We start from the raw sequence: 16,444 nt of genomic DNA, 5'->3' as shown, positions 1-16,444 counted from the left end.
CTATAAACACTGTTATAGGTATCGCAGCTCATTGCCCTTTAATGAATCGAATGGTCCTTCGACCTTCGTTTGATTCTGATGGCTGGCATAGATGTCATGAAACCCACACAAACACTATTACTATGAAAAGAGCCCTGCCATTTTTCTTCTCTTCCAGGAGAGTAAGGAACAGACCTTCAGTCAACTAGGTATAGATTTTCAAGAAGCATTAGCTCTGGTTGCTAGACAAAAATACTATAAACACTGTTATAGGTATCGCAGCTCATTGTCCTTTAATGAATCGAATGGTCTTCCGACCTTCGTTTGATTCTGATGGCTGGCATAGATGTCATGAAACCCACACAAACACTATTACTATGAAAAGAGCCCTGCCATTTTTCGTCTCTTCCAGGAGAGTAAGGAACAGACCTTCAGTCAAGAACCCCCCCCCCCCCCCCCCCCAACTATTAGATAGTTTTAATACATTTAGCTAACATTCAAGGTGTAGTTCAGAGGCTTCAGAGTTCATTTTCCTTTTTTCCATCTTTCCAAAAATATAAGTATTCGGATACGCAGTCATCACGCGATGGATCTCTAAAATATTGGATCCATAACACTCTACAAATCATCCTTATACTTTCCAACCAATTTTCAATATTTTCCTATTACCCAAATGATCATAAATCCAAAATTCTTGCATAAAATCAAAGGACTATAAATACAAGTATCAAGACAGTAGGCTATGGAATACATGTCTATTGTCAAATGAGTAACAAATCTACATTCCATAAAATTGGAAACTTATTGAAAGTCTTCCCCCCAACGTGTCAAAGTTGAAGACAAGTACCTTTAAACAATTCAATGAAGATCAGTACTCATGTTCGCACAATTACATCAAAAGGCGAAGATAACAATGAGAGCTCGCACCACCCATCACAAGAGAGACCTTGCTGAAAGTTCACAAGTACACCACACAAGCTCTGCCACTTGGTACCAAGACCTTCTTCAAAGCTCCCAAGAATTATTTTAGAAACATCATTCGCATTTCACAAAAACAAATCCCCCGGATATTTGTTACGGTAAGCTAATAAAAATGGGATCATTTGAGAACAGATGAAAAAAATTAAGAGTCAGAAAAAGTTAAGTGATCAAGCCAACTACAAAGGAAGGCTAAGGAGACTGCCTTTAAAGACACTGCCAATTATTAAAGACACTGCACAATTAAATAACAGCAATAGACATTGAAACAATGTGCAGATACAATCATATAAAGAACACATCCAACATCCTTGATAGCTTATCAACCAGACGAAGATTTCCTATTCCACAAAGATGCCACGTAAATATATGAAGATAGTTACCCTACTAGAAAACTGTTCTCCCAACTAATAGAAGATAAGTAAAACAGTTCCATCAGATATCACAAATTATATCAATGTTTATTGGGACACATCTGGTCCAATCACAACCAACCGCTCAGACAAAAAAGTCACCATATAGACACACCCCCCCCCCCCCCCACCCCAACACACCCACCACCCACCCCAAAATGTAGAAACCAAAAACAAATAAAACCCAACTCTTGAAATGGACAGAAACATAGAGCTGATTGCATCAGGAGTTGATAAAATGTGGGGAATAGAACATGATAGGTGTATTTTTTGGGTGTTTGAGTTTCATGGGATTCTAGGAGATTGTGTGGTTGAGAAGATTAGGGATTTGGATTTGATGAGATTTTCTTCTTATCTTTATTTCTTGCGTTTATCTGATAGGAATCAAGTGCAAGTAAGAGTCTAATAGGTGTTGGTATTTTTATCTATTTAAAAATCAGCATCCAATGCAAGATGGACGTTTTTGGTTGTTACTTTTCTTTATTTTATTTTATTGTGAATATGAGAATGATTGCTCCTCTTGAATAAAGCCTAAGAATTCATCTTCTTCGGCTCATCTTCAAGAATGGGAGAACGAGGAAAAAGGACCCCATCATAACAACCCAAAACAAACAATTCAATAACAAACACAACTGAAGTCAAATGAAGAATCTACCAATAGCATTACCAAATTTCAACTATTTGAGACTCCACTAATCTGAATACTGAATCTAACATTAGCATTACGAAAATTGGCCGCATGGATGCATGGTTTTTATAATCCAGGATTGTAAAGTCTTGGATTTGGCAAACTATAACCTGTATTTTATAAGCTAAAACCTAGACATTACAATCCTGAAAATTTACAATCCGAGTTTTAGCTTATAAAATACAGGTTTAGCTTATAAAATCCAGTTTTAGCTTGTACAATCCACGTCTATAAAATATTAAAATCCTTGTATCCAAACGCCCAAACTGTTTGAGACTCCATTAATCTGAATATTAATCTAACATTAGCATTACAAAATTTCAACTGTTTGAGACTCCATCAATCTAAAATTAGCATTACCATACTTCAACTATTCAAGACTCCATTAATCCGAATACTCACCATCCAAGATGAAAACCCCATAAAAAGATGTAATCATAAAAACCCACATAATAAGAAACATAGTCCATAAAATCAACACCAAAAAACAATTCAATCTATTTCTAACAATCAATCAACCACTTCCTCCGCATTAAACATTAAAACACGACCAACAACAAATAAAAAAACACTTAATCTTAAACCCGCATAGTAAGATGCCCAATCCATAAATTCAACAACAAAAACAAGCATCATAACCACCCAAAACAAGCAATTGACTAACAAATACAACTAGAACTATAATACTGAATCTAGCATAAGCATTACAAAACTTCAACCATTTAAGACACCATTAATCCAAATACCCAACATCCAAGAAAGCAAACAACATAAAAATAAAAAAAAGACAAAACCCTAAAACCCTCATAATAAGATAAAATTCAATCCATTTCAACCAATCAATCAACCTCTTGAAGAGACGGCCCCGCCGCGACCTCCTCAGCAGTAAACTTCCCCTTCCCTTTATCAGCAGCACGCCCTTTCGCCTTCCTATCAAGAAGAGACTTCCGATCCTTATCAAGCTTCAGCTTAGTAACAATTACCTTTGAAGGGTTTATCCCAACATTGACAGTAGATCCATTGACCTTCTCGCGTGTTATTCGCTCAACATGGATGACCCATTTCTTCCGGTAAACCTGTACGACCTTACCTTCCCGGCCCTTGTAGGTGCCCCGGACGACCTGGACTTCATCGTCTTTGCGGACCGGGACCGACCGGACGTTGTACTTGTTTCGGAGGTCGGATGAGAGGGGAGCGCTCATCAGGATCCGACGGACGCTTGATGGGGCGGTGAAATGGGCTTTTCTGCATTTGCGACGAGAGCTTGAGACTCTAGGGTTGTACTTCATGGTTGGTTTTTGGGGGATAGATGGGGGGTGTGGGAGAAGGGGGAGGGAGGGGTTCTATGTATTTGGGGGTTTTGAGTTTTTATATGTGGAGAGGAGGATGGGGAATGAGAATTGCTAGGGTTTGGGGTAATTTGACTAAAATGCCCTCTACAAGATTAGGGTTAGGGAGCTTTAATGGACCGTGTCAATAGACCAGACCATCCGAATCCGAACTACGCAGAATCTCCCCACTACCATGATGCGTGGGCTTATTTCAGAACCTGATCCTAACCCTCCGATCTGAACTGATCTGAATATGGAAATTTCCAAAAACCATTTATGGAATCTTCTACAGATCGGAGGGTTAGGATCATCCTATGGGAATGATTTTTGGGGCACAACCTATCTACGTTGTGCCCAAACAGATGAACGGCTTGGATCATCAAAAAAAAGTGGGCCGTACCTGTTTTACAAGACTTCACGTGTTTTCACGGCCACCCATCATATAAATTCTCTTATTATAGAATCCAAAATTATTACCCATTTTGAAATTACAATTACAATAAAATAACAATAGATGAATAGTCATTTGATGAATAATCATTTTACTATTTCATTTCTTATCGGAATAAGCATAGTCCTCGATCCGGTTTTCATATAGTAATTTACGGAAGAGAAAACGGTTCCTACACATATGTGTAGAGAGTTCTCTACACACTAGCTTAAAATACAGTGGGGGCGCACATTGTTTGGGTGATCCATTTTTTCACAAATTAGTTCTCTACACGTTTTCTCTCTCTCTCTCTCTCTCTCTCTCTATATATATATATAATATATATATATATATATATATATATATATATATATATATATATATTTGCATTAAACAAAAATGAAGAGACCCCTCCCTCTAACCCTAATTGAGGGCCTTATAAAGGGGATGATATATTCGCATCCCCCCCCTTTCTTCTCTTGGACAGCCCAGTATTTAGGACTATTCTTTTTACTCTTCTAAGGAGTGGTCTAAGGGGAAGGGGTGAATGTATTCTTTACTGTTGAATACAACCAATTGATATAGACACACCTCTCTTGTTTAAATCATCCATCCTCTCTTTGCAAATGATATTAACTCACCTTAGATTTGATAATGACACAAAGTCATTTCGTCTTCTCCTTCATTTCTCGGTTCGGTTCGGTTAATTTTTGGATTAAAACTCTAAAACAGTGAACCGAACCAATGCCAAGAAAAACCAAACCAAAAGGCCTGGTTCGGTTCGGTTTCTCGGTTTCGCCGGTTTTTTGTGCATGCCAACTTGATGTTTTGTTGAACAATGTGGTGGATCCTTATTTGAAAAGGTATTTCTCAATTTTCTACAAATACCTTGCTTTTCATTTTTATGTAGGATTTTTAATTTTATTTCACTTGATTTGAACTTTCATTGTGCTGGGCATCTTAAAGAGTCCCCAAGTTGGTTTGAGGATTAGCTTCCTTGAAATTTTTTTAAGGTACTAAGGTGTTAATGGTTGTGCTTGGGTTCAGCAAGGTAATTCTATTGCTATACTAATGCATGAACCTCCAACCTAAGACTAAGCTCACTGTTGGCTTTTATAATTAGTGTACTAGTATCCTTGGCCCATGCTATGCATGGGTGTAAAATGATAGGCCCCACAACATTGAAACATGAGGTATAAAATGGTGGGCCCCATCCAATGCATGGGGTTGGTTGGGTAGAGATGACGGACCCCAACTCATCAATGACATCAGGGGTAAAATGGTGGGCTCCACCCCATGCGTAGGTTTGGGTAGAGATGGTGGGGCCCATCCATCAAAACCTGAGGTGTAAGATGGTAGGCCCCTTCCCATCAACAACATGAGCTGTAACCCCATCCCATCAATAACTTGAGGTGTAAAATAGTGGGCCCCACCCTATGCATGGGTTTGTGTGGAGATGGTGGGCCCACCACATCAAAAAATGAGGTGCAAGACAGTGGGCCAAACCCATGCTAAGGCATGGTTATAAAATGTTCGGTCCCACCCTATCAAAACAAAACATGAGGTTAATTCATCTGATGTGGTTGTTCTCTCCTACAAAAGTGAGCCGCGAAATGGCTTTATGTGATATTTCATAGCAATTCCCACGACTTAATTGCATATTATTATTGTCTGCAAAAATAGGAGCCACGACTAAACTCTCAACGAGATTCCTCTAATCCAAGTGCAACCTTTCTTATAAGCCACGACTAAAATCCTGTTAATTCCTTGACACAAATATGGGCAGACACACTTGACGTTAGTGTGATCCACCCTTCTTTTGGTAGGTTCTATCACATTTCTCCCCTTAGGTCCGACCACAATTAAGGGAGCCAACGGAACCATTTTGGATCGGATCCACCTGTGTCTTAGACATGATGTATTCAAAAATCACTTATCAGTCGGATCGGATTCGGAGTGTTATTTAGGTTGCACTGTGTCTGGATAATGATCCATTTTAAATCGGGCTGTCCATCAGAGTGTGTTATTGGGTCCTACTTGCATTTTAAAGAGTTAAAATTTTCAAAAGAGGGGAAGGGAAACAATCACGAGCGTGTCCCGTAGTTGCGAGGGTGAACCACTATGTGACGATGTAGTGGGCTAGGGACGACGTAGGGTCAATGGTTAGAGAAGCAAGAGACGAGGGTGGCTCAACACTTCGGAGAGCTAAAGGAAAAATATACTAAAAATAAGAATCATTGGAAAAATGCATAACTTATTTTTTCCAAAATACCTCTAGAATAATGCTTAAATTTATAAAAAAAAATTAGATTATATTTCCGTAAAGAGAAAACGGTTCCTACACACATGTGTAGATAAGTTATCTACACACTAGCTTAAAATAGAGTGGGGGCCACATTATTTGGGTGATCGAAACCATTCATTTTTAAGGCCCTCACATAGATAGGGTGTCCACAAAAAATCAAATCCATTGGATCATCCTAACCATTCGAACTGTGGAGGCAAAAAATGGACTAATTTGTGAAGGTTTAAAGACATCCATTTTACCTCCACAAATCGTAGGGTTGGGATGATCCTATGGATCTGATTTTTTGTAGACACCCTATCTATGTGAGGGCCTTTAAAATGGATGGCTTGGATCACCCAAACAATGTGCGCCCCCACTGTATTTTAAGCTAGTGTGTAGAGAACTCTCTACACATATGTGTAGGAACCGTTTTCTCATATATATATATATATATATATATATATATATATATATATATATATATATATATATATATATATATATATAGAGAGAGAGAGAGAGAGAGAGAGAGAGAGAGGTGGGTGTGTGTGTGTGTGTGTGGGGGGGGGGGGGGGGGCGTATTTAAACCTTTTTTTTATTATAGATAAACGCATTTAACTACTTGATTTAGATTTGTACCGGATAAACCGTGAATCAAACCGAACCGAAACGGTCAAGATCGGTTATGTTTGGTTATACCTCAATCGGTTTAGTTATGGTTTGGTTTTCTCCAAACCGATGTGATTGGTTCAATTCAAAAAAACTCCCTAAACCGAACCGGACCGAACCATGTGCAGCCCTAACATCAAGAAGAGATGCAAGAAATGCAATCACACAAAACAAGAACCCAAGATTTATGTGATTTGATAGTGTGCCTATATCCACTGGAGAAAGGTTTCACTATTTCAATTTAAGGTTACAAACTATCCTTCGTAGCTAAGAAAACTCAAAAAGAACCTCACAACCCGTAATCCCAACATGTAGCTTATATATCAATGCCACTACATCAGAAAATTACTGAAATACCCTTTAGCACAAAACCAAAAATTAATGTGCAGCAAACATTAGTCCATCCGGGTACAGGTACTGCATCACTGCCAAAATAGAAGACATCTGCACAACACACTTTGTAGTTATGAAATCAAATTGGTAAGATCTTATCATCGGACTCATGTGGATACAGTCCAAAGGAATAATTCTAAAGCTACGACAAAGCCATATTAATACTTTTCACCCATTGAGTAAAATATTAAGCAAAAGTTTCTGCCCACCTTAAAGACGAAGTATATTTCTCAACTGTCTTTCCTGTTCAACGTCATAGATAAACCACTTGTCATGACATGTAATCGAATCCCAGTTATCAACTTCTGTGAATAAAAAGGAAAAAATGGCATTAGAACTCCATAGAAGGATTGCAGACCATCAGAACATTAACATGATTCGATGAATAAAAACCTTGAAGCACGAGATGTGAACGAGAACAGCTTTTCAATCTCCAATACACTTGACCATTTCCATTCAAAAGAATTGGATCTGTTCTAACAGTATCTGATCTTTGTTTCTCTGCAGTTACTGATGGGAAACAAAATAAATAAATAAATAAGTAGCCCATATAAATCAAAAGAAAAACAATACACATTAAAAATTTAATGAGCCCATTAAACTAGCTAAAGAAAGGGTGCACCAAAAAACCACTTGAAATATCGAAAATCTGCTAAGCTCAGTGAGGAACATGAAATGTAAAGAGAGAAAAGAAGACAATTGATTCAAGCAGAAAATGCTCAAGGGGTCAACCCTTGGAGAAACCCTGGCAAGAAACAAGGATCAGCCTTGTCTCTTGGGTGTGGAATGGATGGAGATGGGAATAACCCACTCTCACAATCGTGCGCAAGTCAATGTGGAAACCTGAATTCTGCATACCCAACGTTTCCCTTCCAAACCCCATTGAATGGAAACAAAAGTTACATCAATTTTGAAAGAGGTAAGTGTTAGAATGTGAGATATCTCAACCCTTGGATCATCAAGGATTAGATGAAAGGTAGTTGATTAGGTTAGTTAAGATTATCTTTTCTCATGTTTTTCTTATCTTCCCTTACCTATCCCTAAGTGCTCTAATATAAGCATAGTTTAGGGGTCACTGTAATCATCCAATATCTATCAAGTATTCGTTATTTATCAGTAAGGTGTGCCTGTGTGTGAATCTTAACAAGTTGCTCCTCTAGTCGAACATAAGAAACTCAAACAAATTTGTTACCTCCTCTAGTCGAACGTAGTTTTCTCATGGAAGACTACGTTCAAGGATATAAAACCCATAATATGATTATCATCAAATAGTTTCGAACGAAAAGTTTAATTTTAATCTTGAAGTTCATTAATGAAGTTTTGAGTCAAATCAACTCATGGATGACATAGCCTTATACTGAACTTTGAAATTTGGCCGTTCAACCTGGATTGTCTCATGTGTTTCCATATAAGAAGATTTATTCCAACCAACACTCTACATCCTAAGTGGCCGGCTATCAATCGATTGCCTGCCCAATCTATACTACAAAAAATCTTCTACAACATATCTACATGGTTAACATACAAATCTTCTCAAGAAGAAAACACTTGGAAAATGCATAAAATGACTTGCCACAATGTGTATGTTATATCTGGTTGAGTGGTGGGAACATAGAATAACTTAAGTCTAGTACATTCCAACATCTTCAAAAACACCACTAATATTTGTATGAAGAGACTAATTCCATCGAAATAAACCATGGTTTAGATCCAAGTTCCCATATTCTTTCAAAAGACACAAAGCATATAAATGAAAATACCTGCTCCTTAATCATACGGACATAATGACAAAGAAATATTTCAAAGAAACCAAGACTTTAATATCACACCGATTCAAATAATTCGTAAGTAGATGAATAGTTTTAGGGAAAAACTCCAATTACAATAATAGCATAAACACGAACAATAAGGATAGAAGTTCCTATACCACCTCACAAATAAGGCATGATTAGAATGTCTCCTCTTGAAATGAATCTTAAACATGACAATAACTATTAAACCAATCTTTAGGAGTTTGTCTTAAATCCACGACTAGCTTTTCCTAATCAGAACTTTAAACCCAAAGTTGGATGCTTCAAATAAGCTTCCTCTTGAAGATCATAATGAAGAAAAGTATAATAAGTTACATGAGTCTGTTCATCAAGAAAATAAGTTTAAAAAATGAAAAAACTTAAAAAGGGCTCGTACATCTAGTACCAGTACGAGGTGCATAATTGCCAAAAGATGTTGTGTAGCCAACAGAAAGAGGGCTTAACAAGCATGTGAAAAAGCTTTATGATCCGTATTCTACTTCTAACCCATATAAGAGGACTTAATAATCATTGAGGATATTTGATCCACCACTTCCAGAATTTCCAAAATCATCCACTTTACCTTAAGTCGTAAAACACACCTTGATCAAGGAAATAGAAATAATTTTAAGGCCTTAGTACAAATGCTAACAAACAAAACGTTGATATAGAGTTTAAAAGCAAGTTTCAGAATCTACAAAATAGAAGATCAAAACAACCTAGTATTAACTTCAATTGTCCCTTTTCCTAAGTTAATAGGAAATGAAGCATCAATAAGTTTATAAGGATTAAGAGTAGAAAACAGCTTATTTGATGCAACCTTCTCAACCTCCACGGCTTCCCCCTTGACAACATTGTAAACCACTAAAACTTTTTTGCTCAATACGTTTAGAGCTTTGTGGAATCCATATTTCTCACATAAAAATATTGCAATGATATTGTCGCAAAAAAGGGTTGGGAGTTTATGGCTTCCAACAAATTGATGAATTTCACAACTAGAAAAGGGTGAACTGGCTATTTTTTATTCACCTATATTTCTAAAGGTATTATATGTTTATATAATTATTTTGCAAAAATTAATGAATGTTTTCATTGGCTGGATACATACAAATTGAATTGGAATATATGATTTTCCTTTGTAGGCTCAGCAGTGCATTATTGCATAATAGGAACTAAGGAGAGAGGAGAGGGGCCTAGATGCAAATATGTGTGATGGGCTGACCCTTGCACGGAAGGTTTGTCGTCTTACAATTTTCTAAGGCACACTAGTTGTATGGGTTTATGTCTCATGTCTCCCTGGCTTTCAAGATAAGTGGAAGTTTTTTTTTTGTCACATTGTCCCTCGAAAACCATTGACTTCATGTATTTGGATTATAGATTATGTCAGTTTATTTCCCTAAGGTTTTCGTTGTGGAGTATATGGGTATTTCTTGGATTTAGAACATGTGAATTGTTGCATCTCTCCTTACATCCCGTGAATTGATTCTCTGGTCATGTGTAGACCAATATATGGTTGACATCTATGGTATAGGTGTAGAAGACAATGTGATGATTCTTGATCAGATATGAGTGTATACAAGAACATTGATTGGATTGCAATGAGAAAAAAAATTCTAAAGCACTACCTTGGTATTAGTTTGGTACCCCATCATCAAAGATTGCTTTGGTCAGTTTGACTGCGTGACTGACTCTATGCGTACTTCATAGTTATGAATATTGTTTCATCCAGCATTTCAATTCGATCAATGCGCGGGTGTTTCGTTTTAAAAAAAAATGCAAGGGCTAAAAAAACTTAAATACTTAAAATAAAAATCAAGTTTGAAATGTTCAAATTTCTTACAGATCACATCTCATCTCTCAAACCCGAAAGAATGCAAATAAAATATAAAATTTAGTATGTTGTTGTGCAAGGGCATTGTATTCTATTGGTTATTGATCATCAGATTTGGATCGTGCACGATATAGCAGCTGCACGGGTGTGGTCATTCATTGAGAGGGAGGTAAAAAGAAATAAAATAACCAAAATACTATATAAAATAGCCAAAAAATAAGGTCACAAGGTAGAAAACCAAAATATAGCCACTGTGGGGCTTTTCTATAATTTAAATTTGATTTTAGAAGAAATAGGGCATTTCGCCAAATGCCTTGTTTCATCATGTTTCGTCCGATGGGAACAAAACATAGCAAAATGAGATGGTACTGGTACAGAACAGGCATTTGAGTGGAATGTTTCATTCATTTTAGACGAAACAGAATGAGATTAACAAAGTTGTTGAGCTTCATATCCAAAACGTACTTGTAGATACCGTATACATTGCTTCTAGCCTCTCAACACGAGCTTTCTCTCTCTCACTTCTTATTTTTGATAAATGGATGGCATGCTCAGGAGTTAAAAGAGCACCATCATTTCTTGAGGAGAGAATCAATTGGTCCACCTCATCTTTCAGCTTTTGCTTCATGATCTTCTCCTACAGATAAATACATAAACAAATCCATTTTTAGAACAGCCACCACAATAAATTTATTTGAAGGTAAGATACGAACTATGTGCTCGAAAAAAGTGAGTACCTTTTCTTTTGCAGCCAGAACTTTTGTGTTTGCTTCCTTCTTTCTTTCAATGAATTTTGAATTTTCCCCATCGATCCAACTTCTCAAGTATCTAAAATTGAAAATTAGTGAATTACAATGTGATATGAAAACACAGAAAGAGAGTCAGAGAAAAAACACTACTATTATAAGACGAAGACCCGAGTATCACTTACTCTGTGCCAAGAGTTTCATCACAAAGAATATTTAAGAGTCTAAGCTTTTTTGAAGAATCTAGCTTATCGTATCCATCAACACCTCCATTAAAACAACCAAGGGGAAAATCCTTTGACGCATAATGTGATTTAGAGATATATTTCCCAAGAGCTTGAAACCATGAATTACCGCTGCTTGAGGAATGTAATGGAGGAGATATAGAAGAAAAGTAATTAAATACAATCAAATGATTTTCTCAATGAAAAATTCAAATAAAATTGCAAGGGAAAATATTCACTCTTTTCCTAAGCCTTTCTGCATCAGGGACAGCAACTTGATATGAAACTGCACATTTGAAGAATACAATCCCTGACGCCTGGTACGCCCACGTGTTAGTTCTCGAAGAACTGATTCTGGCTCACCTTTCTTTAGATTAAGAGCCTAAAAAGTAGCAAATGTCTTAAAAGTAAAGCATGGGACAACATAAAACAAAGCTCAGAGTACAAATCAAATAAACCTTAGTTAAGACTTTATTTAGACATAATAAAGAGAAATTGATGTACTGGAAATAAAAAGGGCTTAAAAATAAAAAGCAAATTTTTTGCAAAATTCAGTGTCATATGTAACTTGAGGATAAAAGCTAGAAAAAACAATAATGTAGTAAATCCAATGCCAACCAGAATGGCTACCAAATGTAGGCACAGAGATTTCTGATCAGAATAGAGGCATAATTTTGCGGTGGACTTCAGACAAAAAAATGAAATAAAAATCAAAAGCAAGTTCTAATTTTGAACTCAAACTACAAACATCAACTAAAAGGCTTCACATAACAAACTAGATCTGAATCTGCATCCATACCAGAACCAACAACTCACTGATACCATACAGACATTGCCAGACTGTACATTAGAAGCTCAAAAAAGTCAAGCATATACTTTTTATCATAAAACACGCCAATCCATCCATTCAAGCTATAAGAAATCTTTAACTCCTTCAAACAACCAATTTCTCTAAAAGTTTAAGCTGTTAGAGTTGACGCTATTTAATCATTTATACTTCAAAACTCGACCTCGAGTGTGACCCCTCTTCTTTTGGTCTGGCCATACACGTGGCACATGTGACCCCTCTTTTGTGATACGTGCACACATGGATTTTTAATATCAAGGAGTTGTTGGGTTTTGAACCCAGGACCTGCCATGAGGCAATGACTCTGATAATATGTGAAATAACCAATTAGTCTAAAAGCTTAAGCTGTTAGAGTTGGTGTCATCTAATCGTGTATACTTCAACAATCTCAATGTAGAGCAAAATGTTTGAAATATTTTTCAGTTATCTATTCCATGTAGACTAATCCCCCAAAGGGAAAACAAAACCATATTACATTTTACCTTTCCGAAAGCAGAACAAAATTCCAAAAACTGCAAGGCTGGTCCAACATCATCTGCATATAACTCAATGCCAGCTACATTTGGTAAGACATTGCCCTGAGGCAACTTGATACCTGAACGGGGATCTTCGTTATGGCTTTTAACATTATAATTATCCATTTGACAACATTTACCAATCGAAAAAGGCTTGGCTTCAGAATAAGTATTATTTTTCTGCTGCCTCTCTCCTAACTCACCAGAGTTCACCTTCAGATAATTACAGCCATGTAAAGGCTTACACAAGTTCAAATCACATTGTTCAACAAAAGAGTTTTCCTTTCCAAGGCATCCTTTCGTAGGCTTTAACCCCTGACAAAAACCCATGGATGGATTATAACAACCAAAATACAAAGCATTCAAACAAATTTCCCAACAATGAATAAATTACCATACCTTGCTAGTGACATCCGATTTATTCGGAGATGTGGGTAAATCTTTAATGGTCTTACATTGCAAGTTCGAGCCACATTGTTCAACAGAAGGGTTTTCCTTTCCAAACTTTCTTTTATAAGGTAATAAGCTCTGTTTAAAATCAATGGATGTGTCATAAACAACACATAAACCTGTCAACCAAGTCACCCAAAAAAAAAAAAATCTGACCTTGCTAGAAACAAAAAAATTAGCATTCAACCCATAAGAAGAGAGTCTAAACGTCGTATTATTGTATTTTCTCTCTGTATAAATCCTTGTTTGAACAAACAAAAGAAAGATTTATGCACAGAGAGAAAATACAATGCTACTACGTATAGACTCTCTCTCTGCTCTATTTTTACTTGTTTTGGTATGTGGGTATTTGAAATTTAACCTGGTGGAAAGTCTTGCCATTCTCAGAATCGTATATTGGGCCTAAGACTACGGGAACCCTTGGAGATTTCGTGGGTTCCATTGCCATGGATTTTGCAGAATGGAGCAAAAGCTAGGGTTTGGTGATGTGGGTCCTGCTCCTTTGCTTGCAATGTTGTGAGAAATTGTTGTTCTGGCCTACTCTCGGTTTTGATTTTGGCGGGTGAGAGAGGTGAAAAAATTGTGGCGGGTTTCTTCATTTCATAGTCGGAAACCTTTTTGTAGGGTGAAATGTTGAAATTTGAAACATTCCCGCTCTCCACCTGAAGGAAGCAACGTGGAATGGGCCCACAGAGAGTGAATATCCAACCATTGAGACAAGTGGGGCCACTTGTTTTTGGTCCAAAATCATTTATTTCCTAAGCCTTTGTTATAGATATCCCATGAAGATAGTACTGCTGTTGGATCAAATATCAAGGCAGGCAGGTAGGTGTATGCCCTCGTAGTCCACTATTTTTCAAAAAGTACTGTAGAGAAAACACCATAGGATGATCCAAACCGTCCATTTGATGGGTCGCAGTGAAAATAGGTTGTGCCCGAGAAATTATTTCCATAGGATGATCATAGCCCTCCAATCGGTAGTGTATTATGTTTACCTCTATATATTGGAGGGTTGTTATCATCCTATGGAGATGATTTTTGGGCCACATCCTATTTACATTGTCACCCATCAAATGGACGGTTTGGACCAACCTATGGTATGGTCCGTACAGTACTTTTTGAAAAAATAATGGACTATGCGGGCTGACACATGCTTCTTTTGATGAATAAAGACAATTATTTTTTGTTTTCTCACCGTATTCGCCAGAAATTGGTGTGTTAGAATCACGTAATACGGCTGAATTTTATTGTGTGACCCATCCACGGAAAGGCCAGGGAAATAAATGGTTTTGATCATTGAGCAACGGGCCCCACTTGTAGTTTTCCCTCTATTTTTTCCTTGGAAAAAATGAGCATCCATAATATATGAACACCCTCCTCCAGGCGTGCAACTTGGGTCGGTCTGAACCCGAACCCGACGGGTTCAACCCGGTTTTGGCTTGGGTTGGGTTAGGGTTGGGAAAAGGGAACCCAATCTAATTTCGGGTTGGATTAGGGTTGAGACCTTGGCAACACGAACCCGACCTCCATCCTCTAATTTTTTTCGTGATTTTCTTAGGATTATATTTTTTCCTTGTATTTTTAAATTTGGTCCTAGATGAACCCGAACTCAACCCGACCCGATTTGAGACGGGTTGGGTTAGGGTTATCCATCCTCAACCCGAGGCTCGGGTCGGGTTGGGTTGGGTTTTAGGGAATGCTATCTCGGGTTGGGATAAGGTTGGCCTCAACCCTACCCGAGTTGCACCCCTACACTCCTCTAGCCAATGATAATTGTTACGATTTGACCCAAATGATGAATCTTGGGTTCACATGTCATATGTTTGTGGAGCAAGATCATCAATCTAGTAGACCATCACGAGGTAACCCACTAGGTCTAACTCCGGTACCTATTTGATATTCCATCAATAACATGAATGCCTACAAACATCAACGATTTACTCACTTTTGCCGAACCCTAAGGGCATGGGCATGTTTGGCAGCCGTGATAAAATATTGGTAGGCCAATTGTGAGAGACGGGCCGAGAGGGAGATACTTGGGAGGGTGGGACTGAGGGGAGCCTGAAAAGTCCTTGAAAAACAGGTAAAAACCCAATCTTTCACTTTTTTTTTACGGATTTCTTGTGATCTCTCCATGCCCTCTATAGTCTATACTCTTACCTGCCTCTTTTTCAGCTCTTATTTCACAATCGGACCGACTAATCAACGGCCCCAATTGCGTGATTCTGTTCGCCCAACGGTTCTAGCTCTCTCTCGGTCTCCCTTTCGAGAGTTTATAAGGTTTCCACACATGGGAGTGCATGTTTTTTTAACAATAAGGTCAAGCACGCCGTGTTCAAAGATCCAAACCATTCATTTATTGGGCTCAAATTTAGATAGGCTGTGCCCCCAAAAATGATTTTCATCGGATGATCCTAACCTTACGATGTGTAGAGGGGAGACCCATTATTAAAATTGTCTATAGGTTGAAGGGGTAGGATCACCCTATCTAGATTTTTACCCCCTTTTCTTTGCCAGGCCACCCCAACCCCTCTCCCCCGCTACTAGAGGAGGCTGGCAGGGAAGAAAAGGGGGGAATGGGCCATATGCAGGCAAACCGTTTAATGTTAGGTGTTAGAGATGGGCCATCTGTCAAGATACAATTTCAGAGTCGCGAAAAGACCTTCCAACCACCCCTGTCCACTCGCCACGTGTCCAATTCTCTATCTCTCTCTCTCTCTCTCTCCCCGTTGGAGACAGAGAATATTCGAGTGTGGAGGTCTTCGATCTTATCTCATTTAAGGGCCCACTCATGCTGACGTCATTACAAGAGGAGTGCGAATATTCATATTTCCACCCCTTGAAAGATTCCATCCTTTTCCTTGTTCCATATT

At 37.9% G+C, this 16,444-nt stretch overlaps 1 protein-coding gene and 1 pseudogene across 3 annotated transcripts; both read right to left on the bottom strand.

The window, feature by feature from the left end:
- Positions 1-2,713: 2,713 nt before the first annotated feature.
- Positions 2,714-3,410, bottom strand: LOC143855056 (large ribosomal subunit protein uL24z pseudogene; annotated as a pseudogene).
- Positions 3,411-6,986: 3,576 nt separating this feature from the next.
- Positions 6,987-14,162, bottom strand: LOC143854918 (uncharacterized). Of its 3 annotated transcripts, XM_077365058.1 has the most exons (11): positions 13,933-14,162; positions 13,521-13,649; positions 13,325-13,436; positions 13,089-13,201; positions 11,999-12,141; positions 11,721-11,894; positions 11,527-11,617; positions 11,255-11,426; positions 7,562-7,678; positions 7,378-7,473; positions 6,987-7,219 (listed from the first exon to the last, which is right to left on the bottom strand). In XM_077365058.1, the coding sequence occupies exons 1-10, from the start codon at positions 14,017-14,019 to the stop codon at positions 7,379-7,381; spliced, it is 1,233 nt and encodes a 410-aa protein (XP_077221173.1). In that variant the 5' UTR covers positions 14,020-14,162; the 3' UTR covers positions 6,987-7,219; position 7,378. The 3 variants fall into 3 exon arrangements, with proteins under 3 accessions (XP_077221173.1, XP_077221171.1, XP_077221172.1); XM_077365056.1 differs by having other exon boundaries at positions 13,089-13,436; XM_077365057.1 differs by having other exon boundaries at positions 11,721-11,891; positions 13,089-13,436.
- Between the last annotated feature and the right edge of the window lie 2,282 nt (positions 14,163-16,444).

Source organism: Tasmannia lanceolata, unplaced genomic scaffold (assembly GCF_043159265.1).
Source record: "Tasmannia lanceolata isolate RefF3 unplaced genomic scaffold, GAP_Taslan_0.1 ptg000020l, whole genome shotgun sequence".
NCBI lineage: Eukaryota > Viridiplantae > Streptophyta > Magnoliopsida > Canellales > Winteraceae > Tasmannia > Tasmannia lanceolata.
The sequence above is the reverse complement of the archived record's forward strand: the minus strand, read 5'-3'. Positions and strand labels throughout refer to the sequence as shown.

Coding starts and splice junctions, on each gene's coding strand:
- LOC143854918 (XM_077365056.1), bottom strand. CDS start 14,019: ATGGCAATGGAACCCACGAAATCTCCAAGGGTTCCCGTAGTCTTAGGC. Junction 12,142..13,088: donor TTTGTTCTGCTTTCGGAAAG/GTAAAATGTAAT, acceptor GCTACTTTTTAG/GCTCTTAATCTAAAGAAAGG. Junction 11,427..11,526: donor TTCTGGCTGCAAAAGAAAAG/GTACTCACTTTT, acceptor ATTTATCTGTAG/GAGAAGATCATGAAGCAAAA.